Below are 22,783 nucleotides of genomic sequence, written 5' to 3' on the forward strand. Positions count from 1 at the left end.
CTTGCACGCCAGGCAAACATTATTTTCACTTGAACCCTTGTTAAAAGTGTGTTTCTGGAAGAGCTCAAAACAAGGGTAGGACCGTTTTTATTTTGCCTTTTTCTGACATGAAAGAAGAGGCAATGGAAGTTGGAACCCTGGATCAGGGCTCACCACACCAGCAGAGTAGTTAGGGAACCCACGCCGGCTGATGAGCACAAAGGAGAATTTTAGAGGACAGGTTGGGAAAAGGGCAGTCACAAGTTCCAGGGCAGTGAGGTGCGCTCTTGCCAAGGCTCCTTAGCAGTTTACTGCTTAAGCAGAATAAAGAACACACCTGGTGTGGGGTTGCTATCGGGAAGCTACAGGCACCTTATTCAATTTCAATTACAATCAAATTAAAACCTCTAAGTTCGCTGCTTTACTGCAAACCATACATTCCCTTTCAGAAGGCCACAATAGGAAGAAAGGAACCACTATAGCTGAAAGGCCACCAAAATTGCTTGGGAGAAAATTCCCAAAGATCACAGTGACAGAGAAGCAGGAAGTACACTGACCAAGATTCCATCTTTCCACATGAGATTCTAAAATAAACTGTACAAGAGTCACTCTGCGTTCCCAGAATGCACCGCAGTCCTCAGAAAACCTAAGCGGGCCAAGGCTGTGAAGTGGGCTGTGTTTGAGGCCAGCAGGCTCTACAGGGGCAGGATGGATGTGAAGTCAAAAAGCCAGCATGTAGTTTGAAGAGGGTCAGGACGGCCTCACTAGATGGCCAGACATCCTTGTTTTATCTTGGAACTATCAGATTAATGTATTGAAAGAGAGTTGCTTCATCATATTTGAAGACTTACAATCCTGGGATCTTAGCAAAGACATTCAAGAGGAGCCATGCCTGAAAGTGGGGAAATGGTCTGTACAATGTCAAAAAGAATATTCAGAAGCTCCCAACGAAATGGTTGTATGTATAAGTGTGGCCAAGGGGATCACTGGCATGCAACTCACTGATTCCAGCAAGACTGATTCAGATGAAAAATGGTTCCACTGACAGCATATTTTTTGCAACAAAAGGGGTGATGCACGTAGGAAAGGACCAAATGCCGAAGCATTGCGAGGTATGAAGCAGACCTACCCTTTAGCGTGAATGGGGCACAGGTCATCAAACCAATGTCTAGTGTGCTGCTGCTATTGTAAAAGCCCTGGGCCCTGGTTTTTAAAGAGGCTACAGTGCCACAAATGTAAGCAGCGATTTCCCGAGGCTTGTGTGCAATGCCTCTAAAAGCCAGTGTTATTTGGAGACAGACCTTAACACCTCTGCTCTGTCTGCAGTTCTGGAAACTTCAGCCTCAAAATACTGAACACAAAAAAATAATATAGAGTTGACATTAAGGAAAAACTGAACTTATCCCATAACCTCAATTACCCAGCATCTGAGGGTTATTTCTGGATTTTGTTTGGTTTTTCCTGTTCTAAACAGGAATTTTTACTATCTGACATTTTATCAGAAAATACATCACATAGAAATTAACTTGGCACAAGTAGAGTTTCACTCATTTCCTATTTCTGGGAAGTGGAAATATGTCATCTTCTCTGTCTCTGAAAGGGCCACGGTGACCTCAATTATCAAATATTCAACACTGTTACGGACCACAAGTGGAAAACAGGGAAGGTATCTTTAAGGCTAGCTCAGTTTTCAAGTGTAATCACATATTCCCTCCACTTCCTGTCTTTTCCCAGCCTCCTCTGAGCAGCTCAAAGAAGGAGATGGGTCTAACTAAGGTCAGGGAGAGGAACAAGCTCTTCTTGTCTCTTTTTACCTCAAGGGCTGCTTGTATATATGAAATGTCCAAATCCTGACAACAGGATTTTGAGTTTGACCTTCAAACCAAAAAAATCAAGACTTGGGCGCAGACACATAAAAAAAGCTCAACATCAGTTTCCATGTTTAAACAACAGAACAACTGAGCACTCAAGCTCACAAGGTCCCCAGTGAGCCTCCAAATGTGTTGTTACTTCTTTTCTCAAGGAAGGAGGCCTAAAAAGAAAAAAAAAAGGAAAGTCCCCTCCAAGGAGAAATCTATTACTGAGTCTGCATGGTCAAGCTAGCAGGTTGGTTCAATCACACAATTGTGAACCAATTACCTGTGGATGTTTTTGGAGCTTCTTTATTCTTTTCTAATCCTAATATGGCAAACTGGCCTTTTGGGAGATGTGCTAGCAGAGGTCAGATGCAGGCCCCACTAAACCTTTAGATCCAGGTGTACAATAGTCCTCCAACCTACATCAAGTCTCTGAATTCATACTTGCTCCACATCCAAGTAGGAGAGGGCAGTCTGCTAAATCTCCTCATAACACCAGTCCTTCTGGTTTCTTTGTGCTTCATCAAGTGTCTACTTGTTTTTAACTGAACACTGGCAATTTCTTCTCCACATGGCATCTATGAAAGAAACCTGAGTGGTAAAGGCTGTCTTTATATTTCATCACAGTGGTTACAAACCCCAAACTGGAAAAGCCCAAGGATGACACAGTCACTACAATGCTGTACCTTTCCCTAGATGGTTTCTATCAGTGGAACAGAAACATAAATAATTATTCACACTTCTCTTCTTTAAAGACACTAAGTACTTTTGAGATTTTAAAAGCGAAGCTGAATGAATGATCCATTTAAACAGAAAAATTTATCATTCAATATGATTACAATGGATTTTAGGGAAAATGGATTGTTTGAGGAAAATGTAATCAAATATAGGAAAACAAAAAGATTATTACACATGACAATTAAAAATACAATTACTTTATTTCCTGTTTTACTTTCCCCAATATTGTATCTGATAGGAATCTTCATCTCTAAAAACACAAAAATATTTCAAGAAATCATGTTGTAAGCTAGTACATATAAGCAATAGTTTGGCAGAATGTATCAACTACTTCATACCCCAAAAAAGAACTTTAAAATTCAAAAATAACCATCAGCTTTATTTGACATATGTTACATCTTAACATTTAAAATATCATGCTCTAGTTAAATATTTCATCAACACTGTATACAAATAAAATATTACACAAAATATATTTAAGAAAATGTTTTGGTCTTTGATCTGAACAATAAATAAAAACACAGGCACTTCTACACTGCAACAGGGAAGCAATCACTACCTAGAATAATAGTTTTGCATAAGCAACATGTGAAAATATGGCAAGAATAGAATCCTAGAGTTTTAAGCTGACAAACCACTTAAAGCATCTGCAACTTCCATTTTTACACTTCAAGTTCAAAAGTCAGATACACTTTCCTGACCCACACTGAAAACTTATAAATTTATATGAATGGCTGTCAGGGGAGATTCAATCTTCACTTGGCCATTATGGAATCACACAATTTCAAAATACTAAAATTATGTAACTATTGTGACACCACTTATAAAAAAAAATTAAACTCCTTTTCATGATCATAAACTTCAACAAGATAAACTGGGTATGTCTTACAGTAATAATTATTTTATAAAATTAACTATATTAACACAACAAAATACTGATAGGGTGGCAGGAAACTTTGACAGAAATCCATTTTCTAAACAATTTTTAAAATTTATCCACATCTCATGAAAATAACATAATTCCATTTCACAAAAACCAGAGTCATGAACAAAAAAATCTTGGTAACTAAAAGTTCACAAATACCTGAACTACAGATAAATCAATTATTATAATGGAAGAAGGAATATTCTCACATAGAAGAGCAAAACAAGCCAGGCGTAGTGGTGCACGCCTGTAATCCCAGCACCTGGGAGGTTGAGGCAGGGGGATCACTGTGAGTTCGAGACCAGCCTGGGCTACAAAGTGAGCTCAAGGCCAGCTTGAACTGCATAGTGGTGAGACCCTGTCTCAAAAAAGACCAAAAAAAAAAAAAAAAAAAAAAAAACAAAAAAAAAAAAAAACTTACAGTGGTCAAATTCTAGAAACAAGATGCAGATAAGAAGAGGGGACAAATTAGAAAATAATGACCACCAGTCAGTAAAAGGGATTAGAATCAATCTCCTGCCATATCCTCCATAAAAAATTGTCATCTGCTTTTTCCATCACAAAAGTACCAAATTCAAGGGTTTGGAGGCCCTCAAATGGATACTATTTATAAAGGCAATTCTGATGGTTTAACGTACAAATTACCTAATGTGAAAATACAATATGGGAACTAGTCCAAATATGCCTTTCTATGCAAAATTTAGCTTGTATATATTTTAGCATTTTAAATGAGCACTTTGCAACCTTGACCAAATATCAATCATCTCTTGAGGTTTTCTACTATGTACTAACATCAAATCTACATAGGAACAAATGTTATTCCTGTTTTTCTCCTCGATATCAAATGTCCTGAAGCCTTTGTGTTTCTCTGGAACAAGGCCGAGTTTCTGAAGGCACATTCCAGTATACACATCATCGATGGGGTAAAGATGGACCCGGTCAGTGACACTGTACAGCCTCAAAGCCAAGTGGCCGGAGTAGAGGAAGCCACCTCCTCCTGCATAAGGTGGGTAGACCCCGGAGTAAACAACTTCTGGGATGTAGTACTTCAGTTTCTTATCCCGATGGGGCCCAGCATTGTGGATCACATCACCTATAAACAAATCTTCTGCTTTGCTCTTGGATAAGCTATTCAAGTAATTTAGGATGTGATGGGTGTTCACAAAAACATCATCATCGCCCTTGAAAACAAACTCCGCGTCTGGGCAGGAAGTACTCACCCACCTGAGAAACAGCACTTCCTTCAGAGACAAGTTGAAGAACGTGTCCCTGTAGTTCCACATAAGAATGTCCTGGTGCTTCTCACTTTCGAACTTCAGCATATCTGAAAGGTCTGGATGGTTGTCCTCTGGGGGGGTCTGGCCCAGCAAGAAGACTCGCACAACGGTCTGGTTCCCCACGTTGGTTTCTCTGCCCCAGGATTCCCGAATTGCTTGTCTTCTGGCAAAATGTGGAGTGAGTGACTTAATTGCCAGCAGTAAGAAGGGTTTCTTTGCACATTTATTTGGTTGATCTATAATCAGTGAATAATTTCGACATCTCAAATATAACAGGAAGTCTTTAAATCTGTCTGGCAAATTGTTAAAGTCTGTTATGACTGAGGTGACCCTCAGGTCAGGTTCACAATAATTCAGATGGCTCACATTGGAAGGCCCATAGCCATCCCCTGTCTGGTTGCCCAGCATGCTCAGAATGGGATTGTACCGCCTGTTCAGCTTTTCTTGTTCTCTGTTCCAGTATGCCTGAGGAGGACTAGATATCTTCCAGAACTTCTGTTTGGGTATTATTACTTCCCCCTTTCTATTTTTTTCTTGGCTACTGCTCTTGGAGACTTCCACAATCAAATAAATGAAGACATTTGCCATCATCAGGATGCCCAACAACTTTATCCTCCGACGTCCAACACTCATTTCTCATATCTGGAATAAAAAAGAGGGAAACACTGCATTAATTAATTACTCATTTGCATTCGCACGTACTTTCACTTGCCTTTTTGTCTCCACAAGAGCAGGAGTTTATAGCAAGGGCTTCAGACTTGCTGGCTCTGGTTTAAATCATGGCCCTTCCTCTCTAGCTTTGTGACCTTTCAAGTGGTACAACTGATGTCTCACTTGCTCCATTTATAAAGTCGGGGCAAACCCACTTCCGACGATGGTTGTGATAAATATATGTTGTTTTACACAATGCTTCTAAAATTATGCCTGGCAGACAGCTAGCAGCACTGTTGTTTTGGAGACCCTAAAACAGGAGATGAGGTGAGGATTACTAAATAACCTCACAGGAGTCCAACTTCTTTGCTTACAAAGGTACATACAAATCAGTACTTTGCAGACTGATTTGCTTACAATTCATAATAACAAATGTGTTTTATATTATGATCCAATCAACACACACACATTGCTAGTGTGTGTTGCTAGTCTCAATTCTGAATTATTTTACAACCCACTATTTCATGGACAAGGAAATAAAGAGGGTAGGTACAAAGATGCTTGCGCAGGGTGCAGGGTTAGGAAGCAAAGACAACATTAACCACCCTGCAGATTCAGAGATTAAAAAAAGACTCTAACAGCTTGATCCTAATAACCAAAATCTGAGAACACCACAAATGATTATTTAACTTGTGTATATTCACACAATGGACTGCCCACCAGCAATAAAAAGGGAAATCATTTTTATCAGCAATAGCACTCAACCAAATCCCAAATTTCAATTTATATTAGCTTCGAGAGTAGGCAAAATCATGTCACCAAAGCAGGAAAGGACTCAACAGGCTCCCAGGTCCTAGGCTAGGGTGGACACCGGTAGGATGGAGGTGACTTTTGAGCAACACTTGAAGGACACAATGAAGAATCCATCCCTTCTTAACCTGGGTCGCCATGGGACCCTATCAGATGAGCATGCTAGGGTTATCTGTTCTGGCTCTACAAGCAGCAAGATGACCTCTGACCTCACTGATACATATTCCTATCGTGTCAAGACTCCGGTAACAGAGCACTACGATCTACAGACTAACAGCATCGCGATGGCAGTGCACAAAACAGCCTCTGAACGTCTCCAGTCAGTTCCACTGCAGCCTTTTATAGGGGCTCAGTCCTACCTATCAATAATCTTGTAAAACTAATACAGTTCCAGTGGTCAGGCCATTCACCTGATGTGCACTGGCTATTTTAAAATGTTTATTTTAGAGTAAGTTGCTTTCTAAACAGCTTGCCAGGATATTAGTAGGAAACGATCACATTTTGAGACAGCTCTAGGTTACTTTGTACATAGAGTTTTATGTTCAATAAGTCTGTGTAGGCACGAAAACAAAAAAAAAAGAAGAGTAGGCAAAAACAAGCCAGGACCCTGACATCCAAAAGCAGCAAGGGTTGGGGATTTGGCAAAGGGTAGGAGGGACTTTCTGGGGCACAGAATGTACTGTGCATGCACTGATCTGGGTGAGGGCTTCGTGGATGGATATGTTTGTCAAGATCTCAATTGTGTACAGCAAAAAGAAAAAGACAAATGACATTTCAGTGACTAATAGAAGAATTTTAGGCTGTAGGCAACACAAGAACAAAGAGTGAGGAAATGTTTGTTAGGAACAACTCCCAGATTCTAACACTACTGAAATGGATGACCTCACAAGAGCTATTCAGCCAAACCTGACATTAAAAGGATAGACTGGCAATCAATACACCACGAAGACCAAAAGGATTTTCTCATCAGGTTCATGTGACAACTGGGAACTTAATCCTTAAAAGGCAATGTTCCTTTTATTCCCATTTTATACCTAGGGTAACACACTGGAGAAATCAGGGCAGAGCTGAACTCCTAGTCAAGGCTGTGGGATTCCAATGGCAACTAGTCTTCTCCAACTCTAAAACAAACTTGTCTATTTTAATCAAAAGCAGCATTTACTTTTTAAAAATAGAAGTGGATTTTTAAAGTTCACTGGGTTATAACAAATAATTCAAGTGGAAGAATATTTTCCTGCAGAGAATGCTGTGAAACTATTACATGCTGGGCAGCCCCGTGAGATCAACAGGAATTCACAGCTATATTCTGATTATTATTACCATTATCATTATTATTCAGATGTAAATCAGAGCCACTCTACCACAGGAGTATATCCCCAGCCTTTTTTTTTTCCCCCTTAAATTTTGACAAATGGACTCACTAAATTGCCTATGTGTGATTCCAATCTGTGCTCCTCTTGCCTCAGACTCCAAGAGTGCTGGGATAATAGGTGTGCACCACTGTGTCCACTTCTTTTTTCTCTTAGTCTATCTAGTAAATCTTAATCTAGTGACCTGTATTCACTATTGCTCAACAGCTTTAACTATCAGCATATAGTTAGCCCTGCAGTCCAGCCCTCCATAACTGCTGATCAAAAATATAAAAGGAAAAAAAATGTACTGTACTAAACAGGTATAGACTTTTCCCCATTATTATTCTTCCCATATGATAAATAATCTTCCTATAATTTAAGGGACATGGGAGGATATGCATGAGTTATATGCAAATACTATGTAAGATACCTGAGCATCCACAGATTCTGGAGGTTCCTGAACCAAACTTGCACAGATTCTGATGGACAACTATAAGTAAAGGGTTTGTTTTATTATTTTTTAAGAGACAGACTCTCACTCTGATGCCCAGGCTGGCCCCAAATTCCTGGACTCAAGCAATCCTGCCTCAGCCTCCCAACTAGCTGGGACTACACGAGTGTGCCACCAAACCCAGCTTGTTTGCTTTTCTTCTTTAAAACCAGTCCCTGCCCCAAACTCCCAACTCCCTAAAGCTTTGCACATCTAGAAAGCATGGCAGATAAGAAAGGGATATAGAGGCTCTCAGTTCACCTAAGCAAGCAGCCTCCCGCCACCACCCCATCTCCTTACTCCGTGTCACTCCCCACTCCTATCTCTCCAGCACTCCACCACCAAGTCAGCAGGACAGAAGGCCCTTCTTATGCTTCCCTGCAAAGAAAAACCCACAAGACATCTCCTACTCCTTAACTGGAATTTAAAGTACTTCAAGTTATTCAGCCTAAACAACTTCCAACCATCCACACCTAAATTTTGGCTCCACACCCCTTTAGGTCAGCTCCCTTCAGCAAAATTTTATGAGCTCTCTGAAGATCTGAGTCTGGTACATCTCAAACAACCTCACTTGCATGATATGCAAAATAAAGTATTTGCACTGATTTACAAATACATTAGCAAATTTGCAATGTATTTGTATGGCTGTCAATAAAGCGTCTGTCACCTCTTTTAGAAAATCAATCGTGGCTGGGGATATATAGCTCAGCGGCACAAGCGCCTGCCTGGCAAGCACAAGGTCATGAGTTTGATCTCCGGTACTACCAAAAAAAAAAGAAGAGACTTGAACTCACTAACTGTAATAATGAAGACAAAATCAATCATAGCTAGAAGGCAGCAAGGAAAAATATGATGAATGGAGAAAAACTATGAGGAAAAAGCCTTGGAAAGGTACCCCGCAAGAAATGGTACATTCTATGAACAGCATAAATTTCAGCTTGGTACGGGAATTTAGACACCAATAAACTATTCCTGAAACTGCCTGAGTAAAAGACGACAGCTTATAGAAGAAAGGGCAACAGGCGCACACACACAGCACCAGCTAAATATTACAGAAGAGTTAAACTGTACAGTTGACATGAGACCCAGTGGCTCTGGATGCAGGGCCTTCCATGTTTTCCTGTTTCTACGGAGCAAAGCACACTCTCAGAACCTGACCCAGGTTCACAGTGAAGTCTCAGGGGCAGGCCAGGATGGAGAGGACCCTGGAGTGGGGTCATGTGTACTTGAGTCTCCACAAAAAGGGAAATGGCAGCATCTATTAGCTCCTGTCCCTTCAGAAAAGGGGCCAGCCTTTCCTGGAAGAGCTGACACTTGTCTCAAAAGTTTGGTTTGGACTTTTTTTTTTTTTTTTTTTTGTACCAGGAATCAAACTTAGGACCTTGCACTTGTTGCTAGGTAGGCGCCTGTGCTGCTGGGCTATATCCCCGGCCCAAAAGTTTGGTTTGTAGCAAACTGCTAAAGAGTATTTCTTCCAAACCTAGTTGAGGAGGATGGGCGCCAACACTAAGATTCTCAGTTGCATATTCCCACCAGGCTAGATGTCCTCTTTCACTTGTGACTTAGGCACAGACTTGCATGAGAACTCTTGATTCAAGATACTTATATTGAACTGAAGTTCATGAAAACATCTGTGGGAAAAAGTATCTGACTAAATATTCCCACTGCAGCCATAAAACCCAACTCTGTGTCCTTTTTTGTGCAGGAAGTTACATTGCTTAAAAAGAATTTGGGGAAGAATTACTCCAAAGCTGGGGAAAATGGCACAAACTTGTGAAACACCGTATGTAGCAGAAACAGGAGGAAAATCCTATATACAAAACAAAGAACTGTTTTGCATTCAACTGTCTACAATACTTCAGTTGATTTTGTTTAACAAAAAAACACCTCCTTCTTTATTTTGCAACTAAAATATTTAGAAAGGCAGTGTGGAAACAGGAAAGTGTTAGCTGAAGATGGATTACAAAACACCTAACTTAAGCTATGTGACTATCCAGATAAAATGCCACAGGCAACAGAACTGGTTTGCTCGGGCAGGAGGACAGTTCCTCCATGCAGCCTGCACTGCACATCTGAGCCATGGGCAAAAGGAGGGAGGGAGAACACGGGCCTGGGACAGGGCTCCCATCTCAGCTGTGCAGAGCAGCTCAGCCTCACCTAGCCGCCTCGCTGTCGCTGACCCCAGTGCAGGTCTGTTGTTACCTTCTTTCACCTCAGATCACCTGCTCCCTTCTCCATCTACTAGGAAGGTCTCCTAAACACAGTGAAATGTGGACACAGCTGCTGTATTTTAATAAACATGTACCAGGAACCAGCAGTCTTGTTGGGCAGCCTTTCTAAACACCCCTCATTTTGCAGATGGGGAAACTGAGGCATGGGGAATGACTGAATTTGCCCAAGGTCACAGAGTTGGTAAGTGGCAAAGCCAGGATTCAAACCCAACCAGTATGGTTTCAGAGTCTGAATTTTAAACCATACTGCAAGTGAATGCTTCCAAAGCATTGCTAGTTTTATTTTCAGTGGTTAATCTTCTTACAAGTAATTTTGTAAAAGCCTTGTATTTATAATTTTAACCCACAAAACTACCATGAGTCAAAAATCAAACATGAGTGGTAGGGTAGAGTCATAAGTGACATTTACTGAATTATTACTCAAGCAAAGCGCAGTCCCTCAAGCAAAGCGCAGTCCCCGTTCACCTCTCCTAAGTGAGGAAAATGAGGAGCTCGCTTCCTAGAGAGTAAGTGATGGAGTCCTGAGCACAGGCGGTTGTGTTGGAGTGCTACATGCTGCACTGGAAACGGACAGCAATTACCAAACAGGGAGAACAGGTGGTGACACCAGCAGACTTCTCCATGGCTTCAGCGAAGCCAATTTCACAAACCTTAGTTTCTTGACTAAGAGGCTGTTTTTATTTTTCCCACCCACACAAAACCACAGCTGTCAAAGACAGCAATTTTTCCATTTTCCTACTGTTCCATTACCTGGCAGCTGAGATTTAATTCTCCAAGGCCTGACCATCCACAGGAGATGACCAACCAATGCTACTGTTATAGGCAGCTGAGTTAGATAGAAATAGTATAGGCAGTCAGACAGGGCCAGGCCCTCGAAGGAGCCAACATGGAAGATATGTATTTGCTGTCGCCAGACCTCAAGACAAAGGACTAAACAAATGCACCCACCTACCTCCCTAGGGATGGACATCAGGGATTGATATTCTAAATAGGTAGCAATCACCTGGAAGAGTCCTTGACCCCAACCCCTTAGAGGAAAAGCCCCGTTCTGTATTCATGCCCGCTTGCTAGATGACTAGCTTCCCCATATGATCCCGATTTAATCAATTTTACCTAAACAATTCTTATTGGCTGACCATAGTTCTGTCCATTTTTCCCTACCTTGGACCCACCTCACCTCATGGTTTTGCTCCATAAAAGTCCCTAGAAAAAAACAGTCTTGGGTAACCCACTTGGACCCCCCTTCGTCCCTCTCTTGGACAGAAGCTTTCTTTTCTTTCCCTCAATAAATATATTCTGCTCTTAATCTCCGTTGTTCCTAAAATTCATTCTTCCATTTTAAAGAACACGAAAACGTGGCTGTTATCACGCAAGTTGGGAGTTTTTATTTTCCTGTATCACTACCACATTCTATTGGCTTCATTCCAGCCAAAAGCAAAGGTCATCAACAATAATTTAGGCCACTGCAGACTCAATTTTCTTTAAGAGTCCAAAATACTTTTTTTGGAGGGGGGTACCAGGAATGGAAGTCAGGACCTTGTGGTTGTCAGGCAGGCGCTGCGAGGCTGAGCAAAGTCCCCAGCCCCATGAATCCAAAATACTGAAACAATTTCAATGGTCATTCATGGACCCTGGACTGGAAACCACTGAAGAAGATGACCCTAAAAGGATCCTTCCTGTTCTCAAAGCTTTGTACACAGCACGGTGAAGTGCAGGCCAGCAGGTATGTGAAAGTGGCCATCACTCGCACAGAACTGAGGTAGGTGTTCAGGAACAGCTACCCAGGGTCAGAGTTTGCAACACGTCCAAGCCAGACCTAAAGCCTGTGCTAAGTTGCCTACACTACCCCCAATAGTAGTGTCATGACTGGGATCTGAAATGTCCCCCCAAAGACCCATGAGCCAAAAACTGAACCTTTCTTCAAGTTGATTTATCTCAGGTATTTTGTCACAGTGATGGAAATCTGATTAACACACAAGGTTAATGACAAAAGAAAGGAAGGTTCTTCTTGTACTCAGGAAATAAAATGACCAGCAATCCTGACAATCTAAGCTTGTGATTCGACCCCAGGAGAATCGGAGTTGGGGGGGGCGCAGGGGCGGGGGCGGCAGGGGTGTGGCCCTTTTTCCTGTTCACCCATAATCAGGTCCTCAAACAGAGAAGGAGCACTGGCCCATTGCCATTAGGTAAATGTGAACCTGTACAACCTTGCGCTGCCCCTGCTCTGACAGCCTGGGGAGTGTGATTTCCCTACATGTTCACCTCTCAGCCCGGCCCATCTGTTGCTTGCTCCTTGGCAGCCTTTTCCAGGTTCTGTGCAGATAAACAGAGACAGTGTGCAGCTAAGTGGTTCTCGGGGAGAGACCAGCTACCAGCGCGATGGCAGATGGCGGGAAGAAGGGCCTGAGTGCAGCAGCACAGCGGGGCCAGAAGGGTTGGCCCACCCTCTGCACTCATCCTCAATGGCAGCAGGGGCCTGACCGTGGCTTGCCAAGCATAGGGCACAGGGCCCAGCACTCCCTCACTCCCTCCTGAGGCTGGCACTAAGTTTGGAAGATACGTCTGCCTCTGCTTTCTGCTCTGCAAGTCACAGCACAACCACAGGCTATATTTAAGGAACCTGGTTCCTCATCATTAGTTTTACTCTTCATGTCCGAAATTAAAGGGGAAAGTACTTCTAATGGATCTATTCACCTACACATCCCCATAGGCAACATAGATCAAAGGAACTGGGCCACATTCTGGTCCCCATTGATGACGGCTCCTCTAAAATCTATTGTGCCTGATTTGCTCAAATGGCATTTATTATTCAAAGTAAAATTAATCACAGGGCTAGGGTGTTGTGCAGTAGTACAGCGCTTACTTAGCATGTGCAAGGCCCGGGGTTTGATCCCCAACTCTACAAAAACGAAACAAAAACTTGTAATTTAATCACAGGATTTATTCTTCAAACATGGAAAGAACTTTCAGAAAACAAGGATATGATACAGGGGCAAGAGTCATCTCGCCCTGCCTTTAGAAAAACTGAAAAGGGTTTTAGATCCTCAATGGAAAGATTATATAACTTTGGGAGGGGGGGGGTTTCTCCGGTACCGGGAACAGAACTCATGACCTTGCGCTTGCCAGGCAGGCGCTTTTTGCCGCTGAGCTAAATCCCCAGCCCGATTATATAACTTAAAATGAGGCTTGCTGATGCCTTTCTTCAGGGGTTCTACTTTTCCTACCAAACATTTAATGACAAATTTCTCAAGTTTTGTTTTTCCTTGCCTCTTTAAGTTTTCACTCAAGAAACTCATTTATCCACTGCCAGAAACATTTCCAAAAGGAGAACCCACAGTTTGACCCATCTTAATTCTAAATAGCTTCTAGAGCCAGGCATGGTGGCCGCACGCCTGTAATCCCAGTACTTGGGAGGCTGAGGCAGAAGGATCGTTGCGAGTTTGAGGCCAGCCTGGGCTACAAAGTGAGCTCAAGGTCAGCCTGAACTGCATAGCAAGACCCTGTCTCAATCAATCAATAGCTTCTAAATGCTCCACCCTCACGCAGGGCGTGGCAGCACATGCCTGTAATCCCAGCACTCAGGAGGCTGAGGCAGGAGGATCCTTGTGAGTTCGAAACCAACCTGCGCTACAAGGTGAGCTCAGGGCCAGCATGAACTACATAGCAAGACCCTGTCTCAAAAAGACAGTAAATAAATGAATATCCCACCCTCTTCCCAGTCCCCCATTCACAATGGATCAAATTCCCAGGTGTCTAGGTAAAAATTCCAGTCTTTCTCTGAACTGCTTCTTTTCCCTAATATCCATATTAAAGCAGGAGCCAGAGCTTACGTTCCTATTCCCATGACTGGCAGAGGCACCTCTTCCTTACCTCTCATGAGTTCACACTCTGCCACTGCCATAGCCACCCAGAGAGCTAGAGCTTGTTTCTTGTTCTGCTCTGCAGCCTGACCACTGAATGCCCTGCACATCCCCTTCCCAGAGGGAGGCCAGATCCACCAACTGCTGCTACACCCTCACAGTCCACTCTTCCTGTGTTGTCTCCTAGAACATATCTCTTTACCCCTTCCTGAGCTCCAGCTCAGAGCCTCATCACCTCTTCTCCACTGAGAGATGAACTACCCAAGGAGGTGTCCCAGCCTGCCCCACCCACCTCCAGGAGTGAGGTTTCCTCTCCAGGTCAGGTGGCCGTAAGTGGGCATTTGCCAGCAAGGCCTGCACTCTGCAGCACCACCATAACCCATTATGTGGCACCTAGAGGGCCCTTAGCATTTGCTGAAGAAACAGGCTGGCAATCCGGTCAAGGTCACTGAACAGTGTGCACTAAGTAGCAATGGGATTAACAGAATATAGACATCCTTTCTCCCAAAAGATGAAGGAAAACCATGTATAAGTGGGCTGGTGAATTACACACACATACTCACATTATACGTATCTGTATCTGTTCTAGTGTTATCAAGTGCTGTAGGGCCATAGGAAAAACTCAAAGGATTTTCCAGGGTCTGGGGACACAGGAGTTGCAGAAACACTGAGTCCATGTTAGACCTGAAAGAACAGGAAGCACAGCCAGGCCCATGTTCCTGTCCTACACGAATGCAGACACTTGGGACTCAGCGGGACCGTTACCTACAAGACCATGACAGCACAGGAATCTGGTGAGCACACCCAAAGCAAGGACTTGGAATTTGGGGGTATCTCTTTCCCTAAGGTAGAACAACAATCATTTTAGAAAAGAAATGCTGCAATGCAGGCCGGGGATACAGGTCAGCGGCACAGAGCCTGTGTAAGGTCATGAGTTCAAAGTACGAAAAAACAAAGCAAAACAAAAAAACAGAAATGCTGCAATGCAAGAAACCCTTCCTGGGGAGCCTAGGTGCTTTGAAGACCTGTGAAGAACCTGCATAAGGTGTGCGTAGTAAATGCTTTCACTCCAACCTCTAGGAGCTATCTATGTTCATGCAAGTGTAGGAGCTATCTATGTTCATGCAAGTGTAATCTGGCCAATTAAGTCCCTCAAGACCCCCTCCGGTTCAGCCTTCCCCCAGCTGGGCGGCATGAGGTGTTTCTAGTCTGAGTCCAACTAGGAAGCATCAGCCATAATAACTTACATAGCAAAGTATGGTAAGAATTAAGAATACGGTAACTGAAAACATAAAGAATTTAAACTGTGGCCTGTGACAGACAAAAATTCCCCCAGAAAAAAGTAAATTTGGAAGGATTAAACTTGCTTGCTGAAGGTACAAATGTCAGAAAAGTTCCTGGTACTCAGGCCAGAGATGGTCTACAGTCACCAGGAAAGGAAGGACAACTCTCTAGGGTATGGGAACACAAGGCTAAGGGGCACTCGGTCACACATCAGCATTTCTGGTTTTTTGTTTTGTTTTGTTTTTTGGTACTGAGAGTCGAACTCATGACCTCACACTTGTCAGGGACACGGGTGGGTAGGTGGGGGGGGTGACACACAGAGGACATCATGGGCAATTAGGAAATGAACATCCTCCTTCTGCACAAGTTTGCAATGTGAGTGCATGACTTGGCATGAAGTGTTTGGGACAAAGACTAGGTGGCCAACTCACTTGATGGCCAGCCACATGGGGTCCAGGGTGCACACATGTCAGGGCTAAGGGTGCATGGAGCAGTACACTGGGTTGGGCTCCAGCCACACACTGTCTCAGGCTCCCAATCTCACCTCAGCTGCTGGACAGAAAAAGCAGAGCAGCCAAATGCTGGTGAGTAATACACTGCAGGCACTGAGGGGTACAGAAAAATCAAAGCTCAAAGAACCAGGAACCACACACTAATCACAGCATACAGACTTGGTGCCTAGGAAGGAAAATCCCTTCCTCCTACAAGAAAAGGAAACTTTTTCAATTTACAGAGATGACAAAGGAAAAACAGTAGATGAATTTGGAGCACAGAGGCAATAATGAAAAATCAGCACAAGTTGTAGATCTCTTCCACCCAAAGTCATCTCTAAGCACAGCATTTTATGTGAGTCTGGAGTTAAGGAAGAAAAAGTATTAAAATACGAATGAGGCCTGTACGCTGAATTGGCGGAGAGGCAATAAAACACATGACAGTCCTTTAGCTGACAGCAGGTGACAAGACAGGACCAGACTGGGGCTTCCAACAAGGCAGATTTCAGAAACATGGGAAGAAGCAGGGAGGCCACAGACAAAAGGGCTCTGAGCTCCCCTGGGAAAGAGCAGGTAAAAGCTTCGGGGCCAGGGTCTCTCTACTAGCAAGATGAGCCTGACAGCTAACCTGACACATGCTGCTGATACACAGATGGTAGGAATGTGTTTCTTTTGCATCTGTTAAAAAGTAAAAGTGACTGCACACAGAAATGAGAAATAAGAGAGAAACGAAGGACTCCAAATTATATATGTGTGATGATCACAAATATAGTTGCCTTCTGTGTTCATGAGACTGAATGTCTCTAAAGCGGATCCTGTCCCCAGGTCTGGCTTGTCTCTCTGCATCTTGCCAATGTACTTCTGATAGCACACAGAACACTTGGTCTGCCTAACAACTGCTAACCAATAGCTTGAGTTATTTCTTAGTCTCCCTAGAAGCGAAAGAAAAAAAAAGTGATGAACAACCTCTTATGCATGTATGCCTCTCTTTATCATTTGCGTATTTCATTTAGAAAAAATTACAAAGGGAATATGACCTTTAAAAATCACAATAGCATCTAATCAAGGGTTTCCACTCACCTTCACTCTTATTGCCCACCAGGAGGAAAGGCCAGCCTGATTTACCTTCTCACTACGCACCCAAGAGCATGAAGTCATCCACACTGAAACGGATACTGACCTTAAATCTTTTAGAGAAAGAACACTCCCTATTCTAATTTACATGTCTTCACATAGACTTTCTTCCCGGTTTTCCTATTCCAGGTGCCCTTTGCCCATTTTTCTACGTCAGGATGTTCTCATCTCATTTAATATTCACAACAAGCTCAAAAATCTGAAGCAATTAGTCTGAGGTCACAGAGCTAATCCTGGTGGGGCCAGAGTTTGGACTCTGGACCTAACTAGAGTCTAAACTCTTACAGAACCAACATTATTGCCCAAAGAGAATTTTGAGAATTCCCAAATGAAATCATACTTTTTTGCCCTTTTTGAGACAAGGTCTTGCTATACAATTCAGGCTGGCCTTGAACTCACTATGTAGCCCAGGCAGGCCTCAATTTCCTGGTGATTATTCCTTCTGCCTCAGCCTGAGTGCTGGCATTATAGGTGTGCTTCACCACACCCAGTTTAAAACTGTACTTTTAATTAATTAATGTATGTATGTATGTATTTGGTTTTTTTTTTTTTTTTTGTCTTTTTGAGGTAGGGTCTCGCTAATGCAGTTTAGGCTGGCCTTGAGCTCACTTTGTAGCCCAGGCTGGTCTCAGACTCGCAACCATCCTTCTGCCTCAGCCTCCCAAGTGCTGGGATTACAGACGTGCGCCACCACGCCCAGCCAAAACTGTACTTTTAGAAAACAACTGAACTTAAGTGACTGCATTTGTGGATACTCAGGAAAATTCCAAGGACACTCAGAGGGACTGAAAATCAAATGGAGAAGAGAAGCCAGGAGTGGTGGCACATGCCAGAACTTGGGAGGCTGAGGCAGGTAAATCACCGCAGGTTGAAGGCTAGCCAGAGCTACACAGGCATTCAAAGCCTGCCTGAAGTATATAATGAGACCTTGTCTCAAAAACAAATGGGGGCAGCAGAGCACAGGGAGAGAGGGAGGGAGAGAAAGGAGGGGAGGAGAGAGGAGAAAGGAGCAAAGCAGTAAGGTAGACAAAGTGGCTGGCTGGGAACAGTTCCCTGGCTTGAGGTGTCCAGAGGTCCGGGTCTGGTAACATAGGTACCTTCTATACCATGGTAAAATCCCTGTAGACGTGTTTCAGGACCCATGAACAGCTTCTGATTAGTGAATTACTTATTCATGCTGAAGAATGAGAGATTTCCAGGGGCTTAAACTAGCCTAGTCAAACATGGCCAGGTAAAACCTTCAGTCAGAGCTGTTTACACAGAAAGGAAGTCGGCCTTGCACTCCCTCCAGCAACACAGCCTGGGAGAGAACGCAGCTTGCACTTTTGACCTGGCCTAGCCACCCTGGCTCTTTCTCTCTGAAAGAACAACCTATGACAAAGGTGATGAAAAAAAAATAGTGCTAGCCTCAGACCCTACCATCTCACTCTCTCGTGTTCCCAACACATACATACACATTCCATACTCGATCATATCCCAATTTCATTACCAGGAAAAAAGCCAGTTTCTTTTCCAGAGCCTTAGACATCATCTATTCCTACCACCTCATTTACAGAGGAGACAAGGCCCCATAGAAAAAGCTCTTGTCCCTGAGGTTACCCATGGCGGGAAGAACTAGGACTGCTATTTTCCATGCATATTGCGAGCCCAGCAATGAGAATTACTATTAGGAAATCTTCTCCCAGTGTTCGATTTTAGGCCATCAACATAAAAAAACAAAAAGCCCCATTCCTCCCACCCCACCTCCTGGGCTTGTGCTTGCTTTTATTACTTCCTTCTCACTCTTCCAACACCTCACCCACAGTTACCTGGCGTGTGTCTGACACCACAGGAGCCCGGCTGTAGCAACAGACAATAAAGACAGGACAAGAAAGACATAAAAGGGGAGGGGCAATAAAGGAAGGAGCATCTGACTAAAGAAAAATTTTTATTGTCTGATCTTCTCAGGCAGGAGTCTAACAAGGCTCAGAACAAGCATTCTTGAATAATCTGACACAGAAGCCCTCACACTTCCAGGACCCAGGACCCTGGCTACCTGACCATCCCAGCCATGCTTCTCTCTAAGGTCACTTTCCAGCTCATGGCTTTCCTCTCCTGCCTCACCCGCCACGACAGCACTGCCCCGTACACTATCACAAGCACCTCCTAGCAAACAGCCACACACAATTAAATAAATCTATAAACACACATGGGCCCAAGGGATGGGGAAGGGAGAGAGAAGGCAATTAAAAATTAATAAAAATGCACAAGCATAAATTACAGTACTGGACTAGAAACATAATCCTATTATATAAACTAAGTTATCAAGCTGACCTTGTGTAACTGCTTCTGGAAATAAGTAGGTCATCAGCCTTGGCTTGGCATCTTAATGTAAGGTGGTGTTGCGGGGGGTGATTTGGGGTCTCTTGTTGGGCTACTCACATTTATAGACACATACACAGAAACGCTGTTAAAATCAATTAAGAAGTATGTTTATGTAGGTATTAGAAAAGTGATTACATAGTAAAATGCATCAAAAATCCAATGGCCAATTAACAAAATTAACTCCCCTAAAATTCTTAAGATTAACTTTCAAGGCCGGGCAGGGTAGTGCATGTCTGTAATACCAGCACTCGGGAGGCTCAGGCAGGAGGCTCACTTCAAGTTCAAGGCCAGCCTGAACTATATAGTGAAACCCTGTCTCAAAAAGACAAAAAAAAAAAAAGATTGACTTTTAAAATTATATCATTTATCACCACTTAGTTCCATAGCCTGTGTGATAACTGACCACAAACACAAATTTTGAATTTTAAAACAATCACTTTAAATGTTGAGCACCTGGGGAACCAAACTGAATCCACCAGGTTCCATGGCACAATCATCTATATCACTGCCAACTCTACAGACAAATTTAATTCGGCCACTATCTTTCCCAATTCTATGAAATTGTATTTGGCAATTCTTGTCCTCCATGAAATATATTTTGAGAGAATCTCCATAATTTCCTATGACTACACATTTGTATTTATCTCCCTTCAAAAGTAAATACACAGCTTCCAAAAATCAGGAAAACAGTGTGTGAACATACTGGTTTGGGGCTGCACAGAGGAACTGCCTTTTGCAACTTCAATGAATATTTAAATTTATACCAGTGACATTCGTTGTGTTTAGTACCATCATTTAATAAACTGTCCTGGAAAGCCTCAGTTCCTTGGCTGTTAAGATGAAGGTTTTTCACAGAGAAGGAGTCACCAAGGAACATAAGGAACCACTGTCTCGGGCCCAGCGGTCCAAACTTACCTGTTTGGAGTCTCTTGCAAGAGCAGCCCTGACAGCTGCCTGGGCATCTTCCAAACACAGGCACAGAAATCACTGAGCAGAGGCAGTGGGTGTAGCTCAGTGGTAGAACATGTGCTTAGTACAATATGAGGCTCTGGGTCTAACGTGTGAGGCACCACAAACAAACAAACAAACAACCAGAACATTCTACAGAATTGGCAGATGTAGAGATTTTTTTGCTGTTGTTGAGATTTTTAAATGCATTAAGAATTAACAGGAAGGTGGACCAAGGGTCTGAGCCCTTGGAGAAGTGAAATAAAACAAGTAATGGGATTGAGGACCACATATAACAAGCTACACTAACAATCCACATATGCCTAGTCCCTACCCAATTACTGATGCTTTGTCCATGGTCCAGGAATTGTGCAAAGGGCCCAAATGAATATACAGCCCTGGGAATCGGTGACTGAGGTATCCTCACATTTTACAGGTAAGTGAGCTGGCTCCCAGGATCAGAAACCTGTTCCCAGAGAGTAGAAGAGAGGAGGGACAAAGAGGGAAGATGGACATCCCTGTCCTCGTTAAGTGCTCTCACAAAGATCTGATGCTAGGTTCTGGCACAGCGCCCTCAAGATCCCCTCCTATAGGCCTGTGGCACACCAGAACCCCTTAAGAATAACTGCTGTCTTGCCACCCAGCCCTTTGTTCAAACTGACTTCTCTTGGCCTCAAATGTCCCTTCTGCATCTTGTCCTTCCTTCCCCCCTCCTTGCAAGCACAGCGTCAAATCCTGCCCGCTCCTCTGTGAACCCAGTGCTCTCTCCCCAGTGCGTGCTGTTCACTCCTCTCCTGGGTCCCGCTAGAGAAGTACTAAGCTCTAGTCACCTAGAATTCACCCTCTCCACCAGCAGTGCTTCCCAACCGGATGGTTCCAGGAAAGCTGAGGTCCAGTGCTGTACACTAAGGGAGGCAGAACTGTGGGCTACAGGGCAGGTGACCCGCAATCCAACCACAACGGCGAGGCATCACTCCTCACACACCAGAGCATCCCTTGGGAGGCTGCCTCTTCTCAGGTCAGAGACCATCCACCTCCCAGAGGACAACCTTCCTGTGACATGGGACCCTGAGGTGGCACGAACACACCAAATGGCTCCCTCTCTATCACAGCTCTCATCTCTATTCCTTTTGTGCCTCTATGTCCGTTCTCAAATGTCGGTTAAATTTCAACCAGTTACTGGTATGTGCTTGAGAAATGTCTGTTAGGTTTTTTTTTTTTTAAATTAAAATAATCTGGATTTAAAATATATATACTAGGGCCAGGAATATAGCTCAGTGGCACAAGCATCTGCTTGGCAAACACAAGGTCCTGAGTTCAATATCTGGTACAAAAAAACAAAAACAAAACAACAACAAAAAATACAGTACATATACTAAGGATAAGGGAGAAGGATAACCACGGGCTCAAGGCCAGCCTGGGCTACATAATGAATTTAAAGCCAGCCTGAACTACCTAGCAAGATCTTGTCTCAAAAAAATACCCAAAAGTGTGTATGTGTATGTATACATATCCTCAAAATAGTGACAGTTTGACCTCTTCTTCCAAATGTCCTATAAAGGGGTGGAAAAGTCACTTAAGCCCTCTCCCAAAGACTTATGGCTGCATATTTTAAAAAGAGGTGAAACAGTAACACAGCTTTCTCTGGCCACTTGCCAAGACAACTGTGTGTTGCCAAAACAAAGATCATGTTGTTTGCTGGATACTTGGTCACACTGCTGAGCAGCTTGGAAATGAGCCCCTCTTTTTATCAAGCAATTTAAATCACCTCAGTATTAAGTATGTCTGAGAACGTACTGTCGCAGCTCTAGGCTATCTCAAAGTGGCATCACGTGCCACCAGCCCTCCTTGCACTTCCGTTCTCTACTGCTGGACCTTGCTCATCCTCCCTGAGGGACCCGCTCAGCTTGCTCCCAGCCTCCAGTACCTCTACCCGGATGGCATCACCCCACTGGGTGCTCCTCCCTCACCCTCTCACAGGGCGTGACAGCCGCCTGGCCCCGAGGGCTGAGGGTAAAACAGGCAAGTCATCAGTGAAACCACCAAAGGCTACCTGAGGCTTCCCTCTACCATTCTCTGTGCACTACCGTTTTGAAAATTTCCATCATAAAGTGTTTTTTTTAAAACAGGACCCGTTGGGGCTGGGGATTTCACTCAGTGGCACAGCGCCTGCCTGGCAAGCACAAGGTTGTGAGTTCAATTCCCAATGTGGGGGGGGGGATAAAAAATAAAAAATAAAAAAATTAAAACAGGACCCATCAGAACCTTGAGGAACAAAAATTCAAAAAAGAAACGTTCATGCTGAGCGTGGTGGCACACGCCTGTAATCCCAGCCCTCGGGAGGCTAAGGCAGGAGGATCGTTGTGAGTTCAAGACCAGCCTAGGCTACAAAG

General features: G+C 43.5%; 1 protein-coding gene across 1 annotated transcript in view; it reads right to left on the reverse strand.

The window, feature by feature from the left end:
* Window positions 1-3,869: 3,869 nt before the first annotated feature.
* The window catches only part of B3gnt2 (UDP-GlcNAc:betaGal beta-1,3-N-acetylglucosaminyltransferase 2), a 28,822-nt gene continuing 9,908 nt past the window's right edge, over window positions 3,870-22,783 (reverse strand). Inside the window, exon 2 of the mRNA XM_005385732.2 lies at window positions 3,870-5,417. Coding sequence (XP_005385789.1) covers window positions 4,215-5,408 — 1,194 coding nt within the window. The 5' untranslated portion in view covers window positions 5,409-5,417 and the 3' untranslated portion in view covers window positions 3,870-4,214. The remainder of the gene's footprint in view (window positions 5,418-22,783) is intronic.

Source organism: Chinchilla lanigera, unplaced genomic scaffold, assembly GCF_000276665.1.
Source record: "Chinchilla lanigera isolate Chin_1 unplaced genomic scaffold, ChiLan1.0 scaffold00023, whole genome shotgun sequence".
Classification (NCBI taxonomy): Eukaryota; Metazoa; Chordata; class Mammalia; order Rodentia; family Chinchillidae; genus Chinchilla; species Chinchilla lanigera.